We start from the raw sequence: 23,667 nt of genomic DNA on the forward strand, positions 1-23,667 counted from the left end.
CTGCTGGGACTTTGTTGTGTGGTTGGGCACTGACATCGGGCGATTAGGCCTGGCTCGCAGTCAGCGTTCCAATTCATCCCAAAGGCGTTCGATGAGGTTGAGGTCAGGGTTTTGTGCAGGCCAGTCAAGTTTTTCCACACTGATCTCGAGAAAACCATTTCCATATGGACCTCGCTTTGTGCACAGGGACATTGCCATGCTGAAACAGGAAAGGGCCTTCCCCAAACTGTTACCACAAAGTTGAAAGCACAGAATCATCAAGAATGTCATTGTATGCTGTAGCGTTAAGATTTCCCTTCACTGGAACTAAGGGGCCTAGCCTGAACCATGAAAAACAGCCCCAGACCATTATTCCTCCTTCAACAAACTTTACAGTTGGCACAGCCATTTGGGCAGGTAGCGTTCTCCTGGCATCCGCCAAACCCAGATGTGTCCATCGGACTGCCAGATGGTGAAGCGTGATTCATCACTCCAGAGAACTGCTCCAGAGTTCAATGGCGGCTTGCTTTACACCGGTCCAGCCGACAGTTGGCATTCCGCATGGTGATCTTAGGCTTGTTTGCAGCTGCTCAGCCATGGAAACCCATTTCACAAAGTTCCAATGAACAGTTCTTGTGCTGAAGTTGCTTCCAGACACAGTTTGGAAATCAGTAGTGAGTGTTGCAAACGAGGACAGGCGATTTTAACAAATGCTGATGCTCCATATACTCAACTAGTCTAAAGAAGGCCAGTTTTATTGCTTCTTTAATCAGACAACAGTTTTCAGCTGTGCTAACATAAATGCAGAACTTGGATTAGCTAAGAACATGCCATTGGAACATAGGAGTGATGGTTGCTGATAATGGGCCTCTGTGTGCCTATGTAGATATTCCATAAAAATATATGCAGTTTCCAGCTACAATAGTCATTTACAACATGAACAATGTCTACACTGTATTTGTGTTATTTTAATGGACAAAAGTGACCCCAAAAAATGTAACGGTAGTGTATATCCCCCCAATAGAATCCCCATACATTAACGATGACAGCTTCTCCATCCTAGAGGGAGAGATCAACAATTTCCAGGCCCAGGGACATGTACTAATCTGTGGCTACCTAAATGCCAGAACTGGACAAGAACCTGACACTCTCAGCACACAGGGGGACAAACACCTACCTGGAGGAGACAGTATACCCTTCCAAATATGCCCCCCTAGACAAAACTATGACAAAACAACCAACAAAAATGGGTCACAACTCCTGCAGCTCCTTCGCAAGCTGGGTTAGTATATTGTCAATGGTAGGCTTTGAGGAGACTCCTATGGTAGGTACTCCTACAGCTCAAATAAAATAAATAAATAAATAAATAAAGGTAAATAAAGTCCCTTGGCTGTAGATTACTGACCTCAACCCAGACTCTCTCAGAGCGTTCCATGTCAGCCCACTAACACCCCGACCAGATCACAGCAAAATCACAGTCTACCTGAACAGAGCAATACTCAATCATGAGGCATCAAAGCCAAAGGAACTGCACAATATTAAGAAATGCTACAGATGGAAGGAAAGTAGGGTAGAAACCTTCAAAAAATCAATTAGGCAACAGCAAATTCAAACCCTTTTAGACAACTTCCTGGACAAAACATTGCACTGTAATAGTGAAGGCCTGGCCTCCCGGGTGGCGCAGTACTGGCCTCCCGGGTGGCGCAGTACTGGCCTCCCGGGTGGCGCAGTACTGGCCTCCCGGGTGGCGCAGTACTGCAGCGCCAGCTGTGCCATCAGAGTCCCTGGGTTCGCGCCCAGGCTCTGTCGTAACCGGCCGCGACCGGAAGGTCCGTGGGGCGACGCACAATTGGCCTAGCGTCGTCCGGGTTAGGGAGGGCTGGCTTCCGGGTTGGATGCGCGCTGTGTTAAGAAGCAGTGCGGCTGGTTGGGTTGTGTATCGGAGGACGCATGACTTTCAACCTTCGTCTCTCCCGAGCCCGTACGGGAGTTGTAGCGATGAGACAAGATAGTAGCTACTACAACAATTGGATACCACGAAATTGGGGGTAAAAATGAAGGCCTAAACAGTTTATTCCACCTTTCAGCTTCCCTATCAAATCTAAACATGTCAAGAAGACAACCTAAGAAAATGAAAAACAATGAAAAATGGTTTGATGAAGAATGCAAAAACCTAAGAAAGAAATTGAGAAACCTATCCAACCAATAACATAGAGACCCAGAAAATCTGAGTTTACACCTTCAGTATGGTGAATCACTAAAACAATACAGAAATAACCTATGGAATAAGAAGGAACAGCACGTCAGAAATCAGCTCAATGTAAATAAAGAATCCATAGAATCTAACCACTTCTGGGAAAATTGGAACATGCTAAACAAACAACACAAAGAGTAATCTATCCAAAATGGAGATGTATGGATAAACCACTTCTCCAATCTTTTTGAGAAGAACAAACAGAAAAAACATATTTTAGAATAAACTAGTAAAGACTACCAGAACCCACTGGATTCTCCAATTACATTGAATGAACTACAGGACAAAAAAAAAACCCTCCAACCCAAAAAGGCCTGTGGTGTTGATGGTATCCTAAATGAAATAATAAAATATACAGACCACAAATTCCAATTGGCTATACCTAAACTCTTTAACACTATCCTTAGCTCTGGCATCTTCCCCAATATTGGAACCAAGGACTGATCACTCCAATCCACAAAAGTGGAGACAAATTTGACCCCAATAACTACCGTGGATATGCGTCAACAGCAACCTTGGGAAAATCCTCTGCATTATCATTAACAGCAGACTCATACATTTCCTCAGTGAAAACAATGTACTGAGCAAATGTCAAATTGGCTTTTTACCAAATTACCGTACGACAGACCACGCACCCTAATATTCACCCTGCACACCCTAATTGACAAACAAACCAAAACAAAGGCAGTCTTCTCATGCTTTGTTGATTTCAAAATATATTTTGACTCAATTTGGCATGAGGGTCTGCTAAACAAATTGATGGAAATTGGTGTTGGATGAAAAACTTACGAAATTATAAAATAGATATAACAAACAACATGCGTGTGGTTAAAATGGGCAAAAAACACACATTTCTTTCAACAGGGCCTTGGGGTGAGACAGGAATGCAGCTTAAGCCCCACCCTCAAATTGGCGAGGGCACTAGAACACGGGCGGCAGGTAGCCTAGTGGTTGGAGCGTTGAGCCAGTAACTGAAAGGTTGCTGGATCAAATTCCCGAGCTGACAAGGTAAAAATCTGTCGTTCTGCCCCTGAACAAGGCAGTTAAACCAATGTTCCCCAGTAGGCCGTCATTGTAAATAAGAATTTGTTCTTAACTGATTTGCCTAGTTATTAAATAAAGGTAAAATTTAAAAAACAGTCTGTAGCAACCAGCCTCACCCTACTAGAATCTGAAGTCTACTGTTTGCTGATGATCTGGCACTTCTGTCCCTGACCAAGGAGGGCCTACAGCACCTAGATCTTCTGCACAGATTCTGTCAGACCTGGGCCCTGACAGTAAATCTCAGTAAAACAAAAATAATTGTGTTCCAGTTGCCAGGACCACAAATACAAATTCCGTCTAGACACCATTGCCCTAAAGCACACAAAAAAACTATACATACCTCTGCCTAAACATTAGCTCCACAGGTAACTTCCACAAAGCTGTGAATGTTCTGAGAGACAAGGCAAGAGGGCCCTTCTATGCCATCAAAAGGAACATAAAATTTGACATACCAATTAGGATCTGGCTAAAAATACTGGAATCAGTTATATAACCCATTGCCCTTTATGGTTGTGAGGTCTGGGGCCCACTCACCAACCAGGACTTCACCAAATTGAGACTCTGCATGCAGAATTCTGCTAAAATATCCTCCATGTACAACGCAAAACACCAAATAATGCATGCAGAGCAGAATTAATGAAATTAATGAAATTCCAAAAAAGAGACGTTAAATTCTACAACCATCTTAAAGGAAGCGATTCCCAAAACTTCCATAACAAAGCCCTCAGAGAGATAAACCTGGAGAAGAGTCCCTTAAGCAAGCTGATCCTGGGGCTCTGTTCACAAACACAAACAGACCCCACAGAGCCCCAGGACAGCAACACAATTTGACCCAACCAAATCATGAGAAAACTAAAATAGAATTACTTGACACATTGGAAAGACTTAACAAAAAAAAACAGAGCAAACTAGAATGCTATTTGGCCCTAAATAGAGAGTACACAGTGGCAGAATACCTGACCACTGTGACTGACCCAAAATGAAGGAAAGCTGTGACTATGTGCAGTGAGCATAGCCTTGCTATTGAGAAAGGTCTCCGTAGGCAGACCTGGCTCTCAAGAGAAGACAGGCGACTGAGCTGCACTTCCTAACTTCCTGCCAAGTGTATGACCATATTAGAGACACATATTTCCCTTAGATTACACAGACCCACCAAAAAATCAATTTTGATCAACTCCAATATCTGTTGGGTGAAATACCACAGTATGCAATCACAGCAGCAAGATTTATGACCTGTTGCCACAAGAAAAGGGCAACCAGTGAAGAACAAACACCATTGTAAATACAACCCATATTTATGTTGACTTATTTTCATTTTTTTTAAACCTTAACTATATGCACATCGTTACAACAAGAAGCAGTGGTTTAGCGATTTTAGCATGTAAATCTTGGTGGGGCAAAAAAAAGAAAGTGGTATATATGCCAGCAAAGCCACTACACAACACAACACTAAACAATACATGAATTGCAATATAATGGTGACAAACGGTGCCCACAAACTGTTAGGGTCTACATAAAGCTGTCCCAACAGCAAAATCCCAACAGCAGTCCCAACACCTTTCCACAGCTATGCCTGGCTATCAGAGAAGCCTTGTCTGGCAGTGAAACAGTTGATTCAGCCTCATTTACTGCCTTTAAAAGAACATATGGCTGACTAACAAATTTGGTTTCGACTTATATCTGAGATGTTCAAACTATGGCATAAGTGGACGACAAGCGGATAAGAGACAATCTGTCATTTCGATTAAGACAATGAGTGAGCTAGGATGGACGTAGTCAATTTAGTGGCAAAAAAAAGCATGTGAACCCTTTGGAATTTCCTGGATTTTTGCATAAATTGGCCATAAAATTTGATCGGATCTTCATCTAAGTCACAACATTTGACAAACACATTTTAAATTGATTTTTTATTTTGAACTTGTGTAATGTTTACTGTTCATTTTTTGTTTATTAACTATTTCACTTGTTCTGGCAATGTAAACATATGTTTTCCATGCCAATAAAGCCCCTTTGTAATGAACATGATGGGAGACAGAGAGCTGGTTTCAAGCGCAGGGTGCAGCAGGTGTTTATTGGTAAAGGACCACAGGAGGAGGCAGGTAGCTGGGTCCAGGGGCAGGCAGAAGGTCATACACAGGGGGTCCAAAAGGGCAACAGTAAAGGCAGAGAAAAGGCTAGTAACATCCTCCAGGAGATCAGGCAATTGGTTGATAACAGGAAATCCAATAGGCTAAAGTACAGTCAGGAAATAGGCAAAGGGCATCATACACAGGCGGATTAAATTACAATACAATCCAGCGCTCCAAATAGAAGTGTGTCACAAAACAAACAATACCTCACAATTATGGGGTGCAAAGAACTGAACTAACTAGTGTGTGATAATGACATACAGGTGTGTGAACAGGTGATCAGAATTCAGGTGATTGGGATCAGGACCATGAGCTGCGTTCAGGGGATCTACGTGTTTGAGAGTATGAGTTGGAAGCAGACGTTACACCCTTGAATTGAGTGGGGTCAAAGCCAGGGTTTACCATATATTAGCAACAGCGACCCTGGAGCAAGGGTCCCCGAGCCGACAGATTTTTTACTTTGTCGACTCAGGATTGAACGACCTTTCAGTTCCACTCTAACCGTTTTGGCCACCTGCTGCCCGACTCTATTGTTCATTTTCCTCATTGACACGTAAAAGTCCAAAATGGTCTGAGTAAACAAACTGGACACTAAAATGGTTAACAATGAATTAAGTTCTTCCATGGTAACAGCTAAAACAAGCAAACCTTCAACTGATATCCCCATAATTAATTAATTGTTCAAATATGGCCTGTTCAACCCGCTTTCATCCAGAAGGCGAGGTCAGTACAGGTGCATAAAATCTGGTCATCAGATTGTTAAACAGCCACCACAAGCACAGAAAGGTGTCTGAATTCCTACAGACTTAATATTATTGGCCACTTTAATAAATGGAACACGAGTCACTTTAATAATGCCACTTTAAGAATGTTTACATATCTCTCATTATTCATCTCATATGTATATACTGTATACTGTATCCTTCACTATCTATTCTTTACTATCTATTGCATCTTAGTCGCTCTGTCACTGCTCATGCATACATTTTATACTTATATATTCTCATCCCATTCCTTTACTAGATTGTGTGTATTAGGTTTTGTTGTGGAATTTGTTAGATATTAGCTTTTGTTGTGGAATTTGTTAGATATTACCTGTTACATACTGCTGCACTGTCGGATCTAGAAGCATAAGCATTTCGCTACACTACCAATACAATTTGATTTGACTGCAGTGGATTGTCACTTTAATTTGAATACCGGAAGTGACGATTTTGATCTGCGAAAAAACCCAAACACACGTGTGTCCCGACCAAGCTAAAGTTATCTAGCTATCTAGTGACTGAACCGTCAACAATGGGGAAGAGAAAACAGAAGAATCAGATATTTAATAATTTATCAAAAAAGCAGAAGAAACATCTGAAAGAATTTGGAGAGGAGCATCCATTCCATGATATGTACGCAGCAATTGAAATTCACTGTGACTTGTATTCCTCAATTAGCTATACTATAGCTAACGTAACTAGCTAGCAAACAGCTAACCATGCTAATCACTTGACCCTGCATAGAATAAAGTACATGTTTATAAATCAGATGTTTTAAATTATTTATTCTAGAGTCACAGAAAAGGCAGAGAAAACACAAATATTGGATCTGGTAAGTCTAACGTTATTGTCTCGTCGACTAACTAGCTTATCTGACTTTCAATTGCTAGTTAGCGTTTTTTGTAAATGTGTTTTCTCTTTTCTACAGCCAGACAGCCCAGTACAGTCCTGTGCTGAAAGTGACGAGGACGAAGAACCAGAGCACAAGTCAGCATACCAGAAGTTGTTGTCTACTCTCAGCAGCCCTGCAGACCACGAAAGCGAATATGAGAGTGTAGATGATGATGATGATGAAGAAGAGGATGAGGAAGAGGTAGAAGAGCATCTCAGTGAAGGCAAGTTAAAGTGTCAAAGTGCACACTGATTGAAGCATAGTTTGAGTATTGGTTATGTCATGATTGTCTTTAGAACAGTCATGGAGTGACATTACAAATCAGATCGGAATTTAGAATTTTCTATGCTCCTTGATTTTAGAAGGAAGTGATGGAGATGATGAGGAATGTCAAGACGCAGGAAATAATTTGACTCTGACACCAGAAGAGGCAGATGAGGGGGAAGCAGGACCAAATGAAGGGGGTGAGGATGCTATGGAGAATGAAACAGCAGGAGGAGTGGAGTTTGAGGACAAGGAACATGAGTCTCAGTTCTGTCTGGAGAACAACTTCTCTGGAGAAGGAGAACAGGAGGGTGCAGAGAGCACTGCTAAACAAGAGGATGAGGAAGGTAAGCAAACAATGGGAGAAATTTAGTCCTACTTCATTTAATCTTCCATCATTCTGGTTTTGTATCCACTATCCAGCTCTGGAATTATTCATAGCTCAGTGCCGCAACCAACCCCTGAAGGTGGGTTTGGAGTGAAAAGGCAATGCTTCAGTGTGTTTCCCATCTTTTTAGACTCCTTTAAGCTGCACCTTGACACAGAGATTAGTGAGGAGGACGTAAAACAGATCACTGCTCGCACTAAGGCCAAGGCTCAGGTCAAGGTACGCCCACATTTGTCTGAGCTTAATTTAATTTTTATGTGTTCTTGTTTATTCAAGTTTAACGGCCAACATTGTGTAACCTCTCGTCATGTCCACCTTCACCACCCCATTCCCCACACAAATCACACACAGTGGCCAAGCCTGGGCACCCTCCTCTGCTCCTCCCCTCTGGAGAAGTTTGGTCCCGCTGGCCAGGAGAAAGACAAAAGGCCTCTGGTGCTCCACAAAGCCCTGGAAACTAACTGGACGTCTCTGAACCAGACCTCCAACTCTAAGGGAGCCGTGGAGGAGGTCAGTCCACTGCAGCTGGAGCTGCTGTCTCTAATGGGTTCCTACAGGGACGTGTACTTCCCAGAGAGCTCACCACTCACCGAGGGCTGGCAGGTCCGCAGTGCCTACTGCCTCCACGCACTCAACCACGTGCTGAAGGCCAACTCTGGCGTTCTGGGTCATAATGCCCAGACGAGGGAGAACCAAGCCGCAGACAAGGCCGTAGGGAACAAGGCCGGAGTTGAGCCACAGGATGAGCCCCGGGACCAAGGCCTGACCCGACCCAAGGTAAAGGCACCTGTTTACTTGTGTACTTTGTCCTAAGTCCCTATCCAGAGTAGCACCAATGTGTGCTGATTAGTAGTCCAGCTCGGTTGAAGAGACTGAATGTTGTTTACACATCTGGTTAGTCTACCCCTTTCACCACCAAGATATTGTAATCAGTTCCCTCATGCATCTGTGTACAGGTTCTGATCCTGGTGCCGTTCCGAGATGGAGCGCTGCGGGTGGTCCAGACCCTCATCAACCTCCTGGAAACCAAGGGCAGGAAGATGGATGTCAGCAACAAGAAGAGGTTCAAGGATGAATTTGGAGAGGAACCAGTGAACACGCCACCCAACCTCTTCAGACCAGACGACTACACCGCCATTTTCTCTGGCAATATCGACGATCACTTCAGGATAGGTCAGCAAGCAAATAGGATGTGCATTACGCTGCAGGCAAACGCAATGAGAATGTTTGTTGTCGTGTTTATATTTCCCTAAAATACCTTTTTTTAGACATTCATTCACAATAGATTGCACTCCATTTTTGCCTCCACATTTGGCTCATTTCCTCTATCTCTGGCCATTATCGACCTTTGACCCCACCCTCTTCAAACCAGGAGTTTCCATCTTGAGGAGAAGCATTCGGCTCTATGCACCCTTCTACTCCTCTGACATCATCATAGCGTCTCCGCTGGGCCTGCGTACAGTGCTGGGGGTGGATGGCGAGGCCAAGCGGGACTACGACTTCTTGTCCTCCATCGAGATACTGGTGGTGGACCAGGCCGACGTCTTCCTCATGCAGAACTGGGAGCACCTACTGGTAGGGTTACCTGCTAGTGTGGTTAGATAGGGTTACCTACTGGCAGGGTTAGGCTGGATTGATCAACAGTAGCCTAGATTAAGTTGGGTGCGGCAGGTAGCCTAGTGGTTAGAGCGTTGGACTTGTAACCGAAAGGTTGCAAGATCGAATCCCCGAGCTGACAAGGTAAAAATCTGTCGTTCTGCCCCTGAACAAGGCAGTTAACCCACGGTTCCTAGGCCATCATTGAAAATAAGAATGTGTTCTTAACCGACTTGCCTAGTTAAATAAAGGTTTAAAAAATGTAAGAAGTCTCCTCCATATTTCGTCAAGTTCTGTTATAAAAAGCCAAAAATATCCACTTCTACTATTGTAAATAATGTGTATAATTCAGGGAAGTGTCACTATGGCATTATACAGGCTGCCCTTTTGGTATTTTAGTGAATTACCTTCCTGTGTAAAGGGACCTTCTACACCACAGAACATTGCACAGTGTTGCTTTAACCACAATCCCTGCTGTGCTTTCTTCCAGCATGTGATGAAGCATCTGAACCTGCAGCCCTTGGACCCCCATGGGGTGGACTTCTCCAGGGTGCGCATGTGGAACCTGAACAACTGGGCCAAGTACTATCGCCAGACACTGATGTTCAGCTCTATCCAGGACCCACAGATCAACAACATCATCTCTAAGCACTGCTTCAACTACCGCGGCCAGGTCAGTGTGCACTTAGCCTGTGTGGCCTCTTCAATCCACCGTCTGTACGATTTCAACTAACGAGTTATACGCCATGCCATTAGAAACATTGTTAATTGAGTATTATGAAAGTCATGTTTTCCACATTCTTTTTCCAGGTTGCCACCAAGAATATGCCTATAACAGGCTCTATCTGCCAGGTTCTGGTTCAGCTCCCTCATGTCTTCCAGATGATCAACTCTAACAGCTTCATGGACCAGGATGCAAGGTAAAGACACACAATGTACTCTTCAGCAGTATCCTATGATGGTATATAATCTGGGCAGGAAATTAGGGTTGGGCTGATTAAATTGTTGTTTAATGTTTAAATTGAATATTGTGATATTTTACTTTGACGATATATTGTGAAGTGCAAGACTATACTCTGTTTGAACTTCAGTTAGGCTTTATCAATATGTTGAAAATGAAATCTAAATGAATTAAGCCTTATTTTTTCACCATACAAATTTAAAAAAAATGAGAATGCAACTATGATATTGTAAATAAGAACAAAAAAGCACCGTCTGGAATTATCTAGTCATTAACGGCGCAAACAGATTATATTGGATATCGCGATATTTGGAGTAGCATACTGTATTTTAGAGGTCTACCGAGCCCAACCCTACAGCAAATAAAGAAAAAGTAAAGTCTGATTTGCAACAGACAGCCCCGGTGTAAGACATAGCGAATACTAGAGGGCACTGCACTAATACATTCCAAGTTAAGATCAACCCTACTCTGCAAGTGGCAAATTTGAATACCACAAGATCAGATCGGACTACAGAGGGAAATTCATGGTTTATATATTATAGTGAAGTTTAATTGTAAACAATTTGAAGTCATTGACTACCTCCTATTGTGCTTAAATGTTATACTGACATCTTAAAATCAATCAATGAATAAACCTTTTCTTAATTTAACCCCATTTTCCCTGGCAGGTTCCAATTCTTTGTGGACAAGGTCCTGCCCCAGTACAGGGACTCAGTCATGTCCCACACGCTCATCTATGTTCCCTCATACTTCGACTACGTCCGACTGCGCAACTACATGAAGAAGGAGGAGATCAACTTTGCCAGTATATGCGAGTACTCGACCAAGTCAGAGGTGTCCCGTGCCAGGCACTTTTTCCAGAAGGGAGATAAACAGTTTATTCTCTTCACCGAACGCTTCCACTTCTACAAGAGGTAAAAGTGGTGCTCTGTTTTTAAATGTCAGGCAATTTTTGTTGTCTGTAAACAGGAAGTTGTCCAACTGTGTATAATAGTGTTGCATTGAACTTTCCCATTGAATAATTGTCAACCTCCTATCAGATACACCATCAAGGGAATCAAGAACCTGATCTTCTATGGGCTGCCCTCATACCCTCACTTCTACAGTGAGGTGTGCAACATGCTGCAGGCAGGGGGCCAAGGAGAGGAGGCTAGCTGGACTTGCACAGCCCTCTACTCACGCTATGACGCCCAGCGCCTCGCTGCCATCACTGGGGCCCAAAGGGCCGCTCAGATGCTGCAGTCCCAGAAGCCCGCACACCTGTTCGTCACGGGCGAGGAGAAGGGCCCCATGGGCCCCTAACACAGACGGAAAGTGACTGATATCTGTAGGTAGGAAGAGGGAACTTCCTTTCAACAGCCACTTTGGTTTTACGATCATGAAAATGTATTGACTTTAGTCAGACATGCTGTTGAAAAGAATATCAGCTTTTTTTCCCCCCGTTTTCTCTCCAATTCCGTCGTATCCAATTATTTAGTAGCTACTATCTTGTCTCATCGCTACAACTCCCGTACGGGCTCGGGAGAGACGAAGGTTGAAAGTCATGCGTCCTCCGATACACAACCCAACCAAGCCGCACTGCTTCTTAACACAGCGCACATCCAACCCGGAACCCGGAAGTACCAATGTGTCGGAGGAAACACCGTGCACCTGCGCCCGGCCCACCACAGGAGTCGCTGGTGCGCGATGAGACAAGGATATCCCTATCGACCAACCCTTCCCTAACCCGGACGACGCTAGGCCAATTGTTCGTCGCCCCACGGACCTCCCGGTCGCAGCCGGTTACGACAGAGCCTGGACGCGAACCCAGAGTCTCTGGTGGCACCGTTGGCGCTGCAGTACAGCGCCCTTAACCACTGCGCCACCCCGAACAGTGATTTTTATGAATTGAACCCAAAGTTTCAAGTATGGTATTAAAGCGATGTTACTTGAGATTAAGTGTCTTCAACATTTTTTACTCAAACGAGTCTATTACCAGCATTCAAATGTTTTATTTGTCATGTTAGCATATTGCTTTTAAATACTTTAAGTGATACAGATGTGCACCTTTGCTTTGATAATTTAGTTATGTTAATTTTTCTATGATCAGTCAGGTTCTCAACTTAATGTTGAGAGTAAAATACACAAGATATAATTTTAAAATGTGGTTGTGCATCAAGTTTTTCACTTATTTCAGTCACTGGGTCACTCAATTAGCCATATCTGCAAACAATTTTTTTGATTGGTAGTTAGTCTAGCCAGTTATCTAAACTTGTAATTATGACCGAATACCAACTGGGCATGTGTCCAGCAGCCCTGACCTCCAGTGGGCCCCCATTGATTTTGTTAGTCATGCTCACTCAGATCATATTAACATAGCACAAGTCACTGGAAAAATGTGTCGAAGTGCAAGAAATTTGCTTTAACACCGAGAGAAAAAAAATCTGCCCCATGGCAAAATTTGTAGAATTGGGGGAAAAGTGTAGGAGTGCAGGAAATGTACTTCAAAACATTCTCTGCTGGGGGCCAGTAAAATGTTTTGCCGGCTAGGTGCCCCAAAAGGCAAGGGCCGGCCCTGGCAATAATGTAACTTTTTGGGTTACCCGACCTTTAGTTCATCATTCTCATCAAGCAATTCTAAAAAGTATTACGGTAGATCTATTCTATTTGTGTGCTATTTATATGCTTCCCATTCTTAAGTAGCATTTTCTACTTTCGGTTTTGTACACCATCTTTAAACAGCTGAAAATATATTTCACAGCGGTATAGATGGTACAATAATTCTCTACACAATGACTGCTTGTTTTGTCACAAACTGAAATTAGGCAAACGCTGAGCCATTTCTTCATAGTGCAATAAGAGTTTAGTATAACTACATGGATTGATTCCACAAACCAGTTGACTGACTGTGTGGATATGGATACTACACCTGCGAGCAACTGCTGCCCCTCATAAGTTCAGAATTGTGTGTATGTATATATATATATACACACACCGAACAAAAATATAACATGTACAGTGTTGGTCCCATGTTTAATGAGCTAAAATAAAAGATCCCAGAAATGTTCCATATGCACAAGAAGCTTGTGTCTCCAATTATGTGCACACATGTTTGCATTTCTCCTTTGCTGAGATAATCCATTCACCTGACAGGTGTGGCATATCAAGGTGATAAAACAGCATGATCATTACGCAGGTGACAAAAGGTTACTAAAATGTCTCAAGTTGAGGGAGTGTGCAATAGGAATGTCAACCAGAGCTGTTGCCAGAGGACTGAATGTAAATTTCTCTACCATAAGCTGCTTCCAACGCCATTTTAGAGAATTTGGCAGTACCTCCAACCGGCCTCACAACCGCAGACCCCATGTATGGCGTGGTGGGGGAGCGTTTTGCTGAAGTCAACGTTGTGAACAGAGTGCCAACAGGGTTATGGTATGGGCAGGCATAAGCTACAAACAATTGCATTTTATTAATGGCAATTTGAATGCACACATACCGTAACCAAGGCCCATTGTGCTATTCATCCGTCACCATAATGCACGGGCCCATGCAAGGATCTGTACACAATTCTTGGAAGCTGAACACGTCCCAGTTCTTCCACCATGGCCTGCATACTCAGACGTCACCCATTGAGCATGTTTGGTATGCTCTGGATCGACAGCATGTTGCAGTTCCAGCCAATATCCAACATCTTTGCACAGCCATTGAAGAGTGGGACATTCCACAATCAACAGCCTGAGCAACCCCATGCGAAGGAGATATGCTACATGAGGTAAATGGTCACACCAGATACTGGTCTTCTAATCCACACACATCACTTTAAGGGAATGTGACCAACAGATGCACATCTGAATTCCCAGTCGTGAAATCTATAGATTAGGGCCTAATTAAATGCATTTCAATTGGCTGATTTACTTATTAGTAACTGAAATTGTTGCATTTATATTTTTGTTCAATAGTTAGTGAATCACTACTGTAGTAATATCCTCAAGGTGTGTTATGCCTTTTCCCCCCAGGAAGGACCACAACGTTATTCAGCTCTGCACCTACATTTTATTTATAATAAAAAATTAATACAAAATTGATAGTTTCCATAGGAAAGCAATACAAATGTGCAATCCCATCTCTTTCATATCCATTTAAAAAAAAAATGCATCTTAAACATTAATTATCATTAACTGGTGTACTACCCAGCAAAAAAAAACTAAAAACTTTAAATACAGAAAAGGAGAAGGAGGGACAGTCTGCATGTTGAGTCCCTACACTGAAAGTGGTCGGTGGGAAAGAGGATTCAGAGAAAATTAAATATCTGTAGCAACCAGCACTCAAACAGCCCTTTTCGAGTCATGAGATGTGGTAGTGGAGTCAACTGAAATGGCGCCTTCTAGGAGCTGGAGAGAAAAAACACCTACGACACCGCCATGTAACATTTACATTGTCATTTTACAAGTGCTCTCATTCAGAGCGACTTAGCTCAGTGCAAATTAAGGCACCCTGTGGCCCCTACAATAAATGAACATTCAACCTTGGTATTATAGGCATTAGCCAATCAGACCCCCGTAACAATAGGACAGCTCGGGATTAGATCTGTCTTTCATACAGAAAAGAAAGATATGTGCACCAACATGCCCCTCATTCTCCAGTCAAGTAACCGGCCTTTCAACAGTATGAGTAAAAAATAAAACAAACTGAATAGGAAATTAAAAACAGGCTACTGGGCCCATAGAGTGGCAGTGTGGTGGTGGGTATGTATGAGATTATGTTGGTGTTATGATTAGAGCACACGGGTCTGGCAAGGCTCAGTGGGCAGCTCCAGGCTGCTCTCATGGCCACAGCTGGATGTCACACAGGACAACTCCTCCAAAGGAACAGGCATCCCCTGGGCACAGATCTGCTGCATGCACTGCCTACACAGGACAAGAGCGATTTAGAATCAGAATCAAGGTTGAGGATTGATGAAACACCACTGTATGGAAACATTCAGCCACAATCACATTCAATTGGTGTCCATATAATTCTACTACATTTCCAATAACTTACCAAGCTGTGCGGGACATAGTGTAATAGATGTCTGGCTTCTGGAAGCCGTTGAAGGTAGAGGACGCAGCCACGGTGTAGGCACCCATGTTCTCAAACAGCAGCCACTCTCCCACCTGCATGTCAGGCAAGGTGCACATCTCAGCGATGCGGTCCAGGCCATCGCAGGTTGGTCCCCAGATGCTGCAGTGGTACATACGTTCATCTGGTTTTGGCTTCTGTAGGAGGATGAAGAGAGCAAGGACTAAACAATGGAACTTATTTTACTGGTTTTATAAAATGCAATTCTTGTGTGAGAGTTGTTGAAATGAAGTGCGTGAGTGTCAATCATCGTACCTTGTGCAGGATAGGCAGGGGGTGAGCATGGTCATATAGAATACAGTTGAAGGAGCCGTAGACCCCATCGTTCACATAGTACATCAGAGTCCGGTCACTAGTCCAATCATCATCCTCTGTAGGGGCAGAGAGGAATGAAACTTTGCTAACTAAGTTACGTGATGCAATGTTATTTTGCACATCAGGCAGTAGCCGCAAGTTTGAGGATTGAGTCGAGTTTGCGCTTACCGTCAGAGGCAGACTGCTCGTTCATGATAACCTTCTTGGCAATGATGTTAACAGCTAGGGTGTAGGCAGAGGCCACGTAGTAGCGGCCTGGTTCGGCTATGATCCGGATCCCAGAGTCAGCAGGAAAATACTTGTCCAGCGCTGGGTTGATAACGGCTGTGATCTCCTCAAACTTGAGCTTGGTGTCCTCGGACCCAGGGAAACCGCCTCCAATGTCCAGGAGGGTCATGTTGAATCCCACCTCGGACTGAAGAAACAAACCAACAGAGATGAGTTAGGCCTACCGCTGAGGGCCAACTGCGTCCCTTCACTGGAAACTAACCAAAACCAAACTTACCAGGCTAAGGGTCCATTTATAAAATGTATCAATTCGGGTGGTAAGTTAAAGCAGAAAAGGCAACTCACCCCCATGTCGAAGACACAGCGTGCATCAGAGATGGCCTGGCTGTAGGTGTCTGGGTCAGTGCAGCCACTGCCCACGTGGAAGCTGACCCCGATAACATCCAGGCCCAGCTCCTTAGCCCGCTCCAGGAGACCCCGACAGGCCTTCAGGGTGGCACCAAACTTCACACTCAGCCGGCACACTGCCTTGGAATCATCTGTGGCAATACGCAGTACAAGTCTGGACAAGGAGAGATAAGTAAGAAAGTAAGAGGTGTACTTTTCTTTTTTCCTGACAATTCCAAGTGTTTTCAGCGTGGCTAAATAATGGGGGTGGAGGTCTCTTACTTGGCATCGTCGTGGTACCGAGCAACCTTCATGAGCTCCACATCACTGTCGAAGGTCATCATCTGCACTCCGTGGGCAGAGGCATACTTGATCTGGGACACCTGCTTGCAGGGATTGGCGTAGATGATCCTGTTAGCATCCACACCCAGAGACTGAACGATCTGGATCTCAGTCTGATGGGACAAAGACAGACTGGGTCAGTACAGGAAACACATTCACAGGGCAGCAGGGTTTGGAGGGGATCAAGGTCATTTCAAGTCAGGAGCGGTTTAGAAAGAGACAAACCTTGCTTGCACAGTCAAAGCCAGCGTTCAAGGAGGCCAGGGTCGTGACAACAGCCCGGCTGTCGTTGCATTTGACAGCATAGAAGGGCGTGACACGAGGCATGGCACGCGCCCATCGCATGTGCTTCTTCAGCACGTCACCCAAGTCGCACACGTAGAAGGCATCCTTATCATCCTGGAGGGTCAAAGACATGGATGCAAGCAAATAAGAAATACATCTTACACTGACAAATGCCTCGTCATCAAATCACACTTCTCACACCAAATGCAGCAAAATCAGAGACAACAGGAGGTGGTTCTTACAGACATGGAAGTCTCGTTGATTTTCTGCTCAACAATGTCACGGGCACAGAAACCCTCCTCCAGGAAGGCAAAATCAGGAGCAGAAGTGTTCATGGTCGAAGAAAATATTTAAAGATTGTCACAAAAGAACTGTGGAAAAGGGAGATCAGAGTTAAAAACATAGCACAGACCCAAAAACACTTGTTTCCCAATGTTAGCTAGTTTATCAGTGGGCTAGTTGTTAAAGGAATAGCCTATCAATGTTGACTCAGTGACTTACACACTTTACAAGGACAATTCCCTGATAGTAAAATATTTGTACAAGATGGCACATTGTCATCTGGAACATGCCTAAATTAGTAGCATTACAGAGATACAGAACACCAACCACAACCAACCCCAGCTGCTAATAGGTCTGTACTGTAACATCTATTTTAGAAGATATTGTGACATGCATGTTGGAAATAACAATGGATTGGAAAGCAACCCTTACTTGGACAAGAAAGAGATGCAATTTGGCAAAGTAGTTTAATCAGGTGCAGAGCAGCCAGGGTGGTTCACCAGTGAAGTTGAAGCCTTTCAGGTAAGACTCTAGGCCGGGGCCTGCAGAGCAGCCAGTGTGCGCTTTCCTAAAGCGATTATTCTGCAAACAGAAAGTTCAAATGTGTGAAAATACAGCAGCATTAAAACAGGACAGTGTCTATGCTGTTAGGGTTTTCAATGGATATTTCCATAATTCACTCAACCAGCCCGTTAGCAGTTTAGATAATCATATAGTCTAGTATGACTGAGAATCAATTACTGTTGGCATCGCAAGTGTTATCAGTGAGTATTAATGGCCAATATACTTGCTTTTTTACACTATCGGACAATCTGAAGGATGTTTTTTTTGTTTAACAACCACACCCTCGAGAAGGCCGACTACAGGGCAATCCTTTATCCGGGTCTCAAATTGATACGACGTCTCTCGACAAGTCTCTACTAACCAGCAAGTGAGAACCCGCCTTTATGACAAGTACACGGCTAAAGTATCCAAATAGCAGAGCGAGTGGCTAAATCGTTAAGTGGCATGAAAAGGAACCAATCAGGAAAGACTGACGCAAAACAAACGCTTCTTGGCTGAACCAATTAGTATTTTATCCGCTTGGCGCGCCATTATAATGGGCGCATTCGACATTGCAGACGACTTTAAAGGCGAGTCGAGACTGGCCGGTCTTCAAATCACCCTGCTTCATAAATAATCACTCCTCAATAGAACTTCTAGATATGTTAGTCTGTCACAATTTGCCCATGATACATCACGGTTTTGATGCTTTCGAACACGGCCCAAAATTCGTGATTCATTCATTCACGCCATGCCAACATGGCCACACGAGCTTCGTCAATGTCGCCTAATGTTACCGGTATACATTTCATAAAATACATGTTAGCAAACTAGTTAAATACATTGTGTGGGGACTGGGAGTTGTTCACGGATGTAACAAAAACGTTCACCGAGTTTCTTTGCCAATCTCATTCCCGCGGCCCAAACCAACCCCAGGTTCGCCAAAGTACACACGGCGTATCTTAACCTGCTCCAAACCCATCACTTCCATTAAACCAAAAACATATTAGAAGATAGAGATACGTAACGCTAACTAACGGTGCACGATGTGGCATATCATTTTCGCTCTGGGAGACCTGTACTGTTACACAGTTCAATGTAACGTTACAGGTCTCCATGAGCGAAGAGGCTAAATATGGCATAACCATAATATTACTTTAGCTAAACACAACTTCACACGATCTGACTAAGCCAACGTGGATATCGCAATGCATGGATGAATTCGATAGTTTACCTAGCTAACCTGTTTAAAATAAATTAATTTGTGAAAATGTAGAATCAATTATTGGATTAGGTTTACCTTAAAAAGCATTTACAAAGAGTGTGTCCATTAGACCAGAATCCTGGAAAATATGACTCGGTTTTTCCTCGTCAGCCGAGTCTGTCACGAAACTGTGTAGCGCTCTCTAACTGATTTACAACTGGAAAGTTGAAGCCAATGTTTCGATACGACCGTATTTATAGAGGTGCCGTCTCCAGGGCAACACGCCAGCTAAAACCGGCCTTCTGTAGACTTAGGAACCGGTTTAGTCTTGTCACCGGCTCCATGTGCTCTAGGAGGAAGTAGGAATCGGTAGCTCGAAAGCGTCTCTTCGTTCTTCTTCTTTGGTATCATGGCATTCGCACATTTTGGTTGTGCATGCCGCCACCTACTGCGTGGTAGTGTGTGGTCAATCACGTTACTTTTTTACTTTTGTAAAAGGAAAAAAGTTGCACCACCAACTAACCCTACACCTATATACAACTATTTAATATTTCAAAAATCATCACTCCATTCCAATACTTTGACCCTAACTGATCCTACACCAGGCCGAAGGCCTGGGAGGACAGAAGTCTTTCTTTAAACACATCTTGTATCTCTTCTGCAGTAACCCTTACAAGAAAATATAGCAGTTTTAAAACTGCAGTTAAAATGCAGTAACTGCAGTCGACTGTGGCATTTTGGACTCAGTAATTGCAGAATAAATTCAGTGTACTGCACTGAAGAGTCTGCAGTTACATTGCAAAATTACTGCAGTAAAAAAAAATAGTGTTATTTTGAAGGCAGCATTTGCAGCATACTGGAGTTATACTGCACTAATTAAGCAATGAGGCACGGGGGGGTGAGGTATATGGCCAATATACCATGGCTAAGGGCTGTTCTTTTGCACGCGGAGTGCCTGGACACAGTCCTGAGCCGTGGTATATTGGCCATATATCACAAACCCAGATGAGCATTATTTCTATTATAAACTGGTTACGAACTTAATTAGAGCAAGGTCTGATATGCCATGACCTTCAGCAGTTATAAACTGGGTGGTTCAAGCCCTGAATGCTGATTGGCTAACAGACATGGTATATCAGACCGTAAACCACGGGTATGACAAAAACATTTAGTTTTACTGCTCTAGTTAAGTTCGTGACCAGTTTATAATAGAAATACGGCTCCTCTGAGTTTGTGATATATGGCCAATATACCACGGCTAAGGGCTGTGTCCAGGCACTCAGTGTTGAGTCGAGAAGAATAACAGCCCTTAGCCGTGGTATATTGGCCGTATACCACACCCCTTCGTGCCTTATTGCTTAATTGTACTGCAGTGTACTGCACTCTGACTGCAATCTTTTTTAGTAAGGGAAAACCTTGTACACCCAAGAACTTCTCTGCAGCTGCCGCCACATCTATTTTCTGTGATTAATGTTCCATTTCTGCGGTACACTTGATAACCATTGCAATGAATGATAAGAAGCCAACCTTACTGAAGCACAAATTCGCATCACTCTTGTCCCATCATCCTTTACTCACTTCACTGCCTCAGCATATGACATCTTCTGTTTTACTCTGACCCTGGCAACCTCAACCTGTCTCTCTTGCACCGGGCTCTTCTGATCCCCAGCAAGATGGCCACCCCCACAATTGACACAAACAGTTTTTCCACCGATACTACACATTTCTTTGTCTTATGCCCTCATGCACACTTCTCACATCTTGGAATCTCCCTGCTACACTGCTGCAACATGACCATAAGCTTGACATCTGAAACACCTCAGTGGGTTCGGCATCTGAAACACCTTAGTGGGTTCGACACAAAAGCTCTCACTGGATCATTTACATACCATAACATGACTGTATCAGGTAAAGACTCTGCTTCAAAACTCAAAAGGACAGAAAGTGTCTTCTCAGTTTCACCTCACTTGCCACTGGGTCTACATCACACCGAACGGGGGGCATCACAGACATAGGGAATCTTCAATTTCATTCGCTCCACCTTAACACTTCAACTCCACCACAGTAACCATTGTTTTCAAAGGCGCCGGGCTCCGGAGAGCAAAGCAAGTCACAGGTCTTGTCCCTAGTCACGTGAAGTGCCCGCTCCCTCTAGACAGAAGAAACACAGAAAATCATCAATAGTCCACTTCGAGCTAGCTTCCCCGATTTCACAATACCCAATTTATTTTCAGAATACATATGGATCAGCCAAAAGGCAGTGATCCACTTTCTCCAAAAAAGTTATTATTCTTCAACACACATCTTCCCACTGCATTCGACCCTTCTACTTCTTCCTCACAGTCCATAACCACATCTATCCATTCACCACGCTCACGCAGCACCTTCATCCATTGTACTGCTTGCAGAACACGCACTGATGGCCTTTCTCCAATACCCACCTTATGTTCCTTAGCCCAATTTAGTAGTCTAGCTATCTCTAGCCTCTACATGCTCCCAAAACGTGCCAGTTGTCACCCAGATCTCTTCCTCATCATCCATATTTGCCACCCCATCTCTTCATTACCCGGCTCATGACTTGTAAATGTCTTTCATAATGACAACCAACTTATAGCCTACTTTGCAGTGCAGACCAACATGTTTAACATAAGTTTTCCAACTGAAAACAATTCTGAATTGAAAATAATAGTCTGCTATTGTGCCTTCAGCTCCACTGATTGAAGAAGTGACATCAATAAGGGATCATAGCTTTCACCTGGATTCACCTGGTCAGTCTTATGGAAAAAGTGTTCCTTCCACTCAGTGTATTTCCTCTGGAATTTGTATTTTTCTGACCACCTTTATTTGTTCTCACACCTCTCTAATGGTCATTTTGCTCTTTCAAAGTTTGCTAAGACATGAGCTGGTTTCTGATACTGGTTGACTTACTACAAGAACAATTTAGGATTTTTCCTCAAATAAAATAATATTTACAAAGCAAATTCACTGAAGCATAGCCTACTGTATATTTAAGCTGGTGAGGGTGCCCAGAGTACCAGCATCCTGAATGACCCGGTCTTGATCAATCCAATCATTCAGTGACTAACTTGGTACTGTTATCACAGACTTACATGACATGTAATAGTAGCCCAGGCTACAGAGAAATGCATCATCTGTCTGCTGTATAACCTTATCTGTGTCTGGCAGTCCTCTCTGGATTTATCTCTAGAGGTCACTGAGACCCGAATAGGCTTACCCAGGCACTGCTATTGAGCAATAAGGGGAGAGCCGAAATGGACACCCAATATAGGTGCACTACTCTGTAATTGTAGAGTACAGATAGCCTCTCTACTGTATCAGACATGCTGATACAGTAGGCTACACATGTTGGCGGGGTCACATGTAGACAGTGCCCTTGATGCTTAGTTGTCTTGCCCCGTTGGTGATCTGTGACCGTCTGATGCCCGCAGTGACAAAAGGTCCCACTGAAAACTACCCGTACAGGAAAAAACACAGGAATTCACGTGGTAACATGTGTTTTTGGAATGTTATCACATGTAGTTTCAGGTTATCACGTTGCTTTACATGTAATCACACATTATCACATTTACTTAAAATAAGATAATTTACTAAGATCATGTGATCACATGAAAACGTGTTTTTGGAACACTTCGAGTGTTAAGCCTATCAGACCTATTAAACCCTACTAAACCCCACTCACCTCCTATTCCAAACCAGGTCTACAACCAGGACAGAGGGACATGAGTAACACTGTTCACTTTAGTGAAATACTGATTGTTTGACCCCGATCCCTCTTCAAAGTTTCTTCTTCGAGATTCCTTGAAAGAACAGATGGACCACTTTTCCAATCGGCTCAATGCTTGCTTTCTGAGACTTTGGGGTTGGGAGTAGGCTAGACGTTACCCCTCTGGGAAATCTAAGAATTTGGTCATTAGTTATCCAATAGCACATATGGAAACATTGGCAGTGGTGTAAAGAACTTAAGTAAAAATACTTTAAAGTACTTAAGTTGTTTTTTGGGGTATCTGTATTTTAATTTACTATTTATATTTTTGACAACTTTTACTTTACTACATTCATAAAGAAAATAATGTACTTTTTACTCCATACATTTTGCCTTACACCCAAAAGTACTTGTTACATTTTTTATGATTAAGAGGACAGAAAATGGCCCAATTCACACACTTATAAAAATAACATCCATGGTCATCCCCACTGCCCCTGAGCTGGTGGACTCCCTAAACACAAATGCTTCATTTGTAAATTATGTCTGAGTGTTGGAGTGTGCCCCTGGCTAGCCGTATTATTTTTTAAAAACAAGACAATTGTGCTGTCTGGTTTGCTTAATTTACTTTACTTTCTCTTTTGATACTTAAGTATATTTACAACCAAATACTTTTAGACTTTTACTCGAGTAGTATTTTACTGGGTGACTTTCACTTTTACTTGAGTCATTTTCTGTTAAGGTATCGGTCACACCCTGATCTGTTTCACCGGTCTTTGTGATTGTCTCCACCTTCCTCCAGGCGTCGCCCATCTTCCCCATTATCCCGTGTATTTATACCTGTGTTCTCTGTTTGTCTGTTGCCAGTTCGTCTTGTTTGTCAAGTCAACCAGCGTTTTTGTTCTCAGCTCCTGCATTTCCCAGTCTCTTTTTCTCACCTTCCTGGGTTTGACCCTTGCCTCTCCTGACTCTGAACCCGCCTGCCTGAC

At 43.4% G+C, this 23,667-nt stretch overlaps 3 protein-coding genes across 3 annotated transcripts in view; 2 read left to right on the forward strand and 1 right to left on the reverse strand.

Annotated features, from left to right (window-relative positions):
• Positions 1–23,667, forward strand: part of LOC149972110 (uncharacterized) — a 395,887-nt gene that overhangs the window by 313,688 nt on the left and 58,532 nt on the right. The gene's annotated exons all lie outside the window — the stretch shown is intronic.
• utp25 (UTP25 small subunit processor component) lies at positions 6,580–12,203 on the forward strand. The gene is made up of 12 exons (XM_090220978.1): positions 6,580–6,803; positions 6,963–7,002; positions 7,099–7,285; positions 7,425–7,673; positions 7,845–7,933; positions 8,066–8,491; positions 8,671–8,887; positions 9,087–9,289; positions 9,801–9,983; positions 10,121–10,230; positions 10,940–11,185; positions 11,312–12,203. The coding sequence occupies exons 1-12, from the start codon at positions 6,703–6,705 to the stop codon at positions 11,571–11,573; spliced, it is 2,313 nt and encodes a 770-aa protein (XP_090077104.1). The 5' UTR covers positions 6,580–6,702; the 3' UTR covers positions 11,574–12,203.
• LOC110505682 (ornithine decarboxylase 1) lies at positions 14,284–19,945 on the reverse strand. The gene is made up of 10 exons (XM_021585068.3): positions 19,051–19,945; positions 17,640–17,789; positions 17,168–17,296; positions 16,866–17,039; positions 16,581–16,753; positions 16,257–16,473; positions 15,852–16,098; positions 15,624–15,739; positions 15,291–15,505; positions 14,284–15,157 (listed from the first exon to the last, which is right to left on the reverse strand). The coding sequence occupies exons 3-10, from the start codon at positions 17,258–17,260 to the stop codon at positions 15,025–15,027; spliced, it is 1,368 nt and encodes a 455-aa protein (XP_021440743.1). The 5' UTR covers positions 17,261–17,296; positions 17,640–17,789; positions 19,051–19,945; the 3' UTR covers positions 14,284–15,024.

This window comes from Oncorhynchus mykiss, chromosome 25, assembly GCF_057628025.1.
Source record: "Oncorhynchus mykiss isolate SJ-2025 chromosome 25, ASM5762802v1, whole genome shotgun sequence".
In the NCBI taxonomy this organism is placed as follows: Eukaryota; Metazoa; Chordata; class Actinopteri; order Salmoniformes; family Salmonidae; genus Oncorhynchus; species Oncorhynchus mykiss.

What these genes read in the sequence shown, in the direction of transcription:
- LOC110505682 (XM_021585068.3), bottom strand. Translation starts at nt 17,260, where the DNA reads ATGAACACTTCTGCTCCTGATTTTGCCTTCCTGGAGGAGGGTTTCTGT. An exon ending in TCAACGAGACTTCCATGTCT is followed by an intron (nt 17,040 to 17,167) that starts GTAAGAACCACC and finishes TTGACCCTCCAG; the next exon opens with GATGATAAGGATGCCTTCTA. An exon ending in GCTGTGTCTTCGACATGGGG is followed by an intron (nt 16,099 to 16,256) that starts GTGAGTTGCCTT and finishes TTGTTTCTTCAG; the next exon opens with TCCGAGGTGGGATTCAACAT.
- utp25 (XM_090220978.1), top strand. Translation starts at nt 6,703, where the DNA reads ATGGGGAAGAGAAAACAGAAGAATCAGATATTTAATAATTTATCAAAA. An exon ending in AAACACAAATATTGGATCTG is followed by an intron (nt 7,003 to 7,098) that starts GTAAGTCTAACG and finishes TCTTTTCTACAG; the next exon opens with CCAGACAGCCCAGTACAGTC. An exon ending in GCTTCAACTACCGCGGCCAG is followed by an intron (nt 9,984 to 10,120) that starts GTCAGTGTGCAC and finishes TTCTTTTTCCAG; the next exon opens with GTTGCCACCAAGAATATGCC.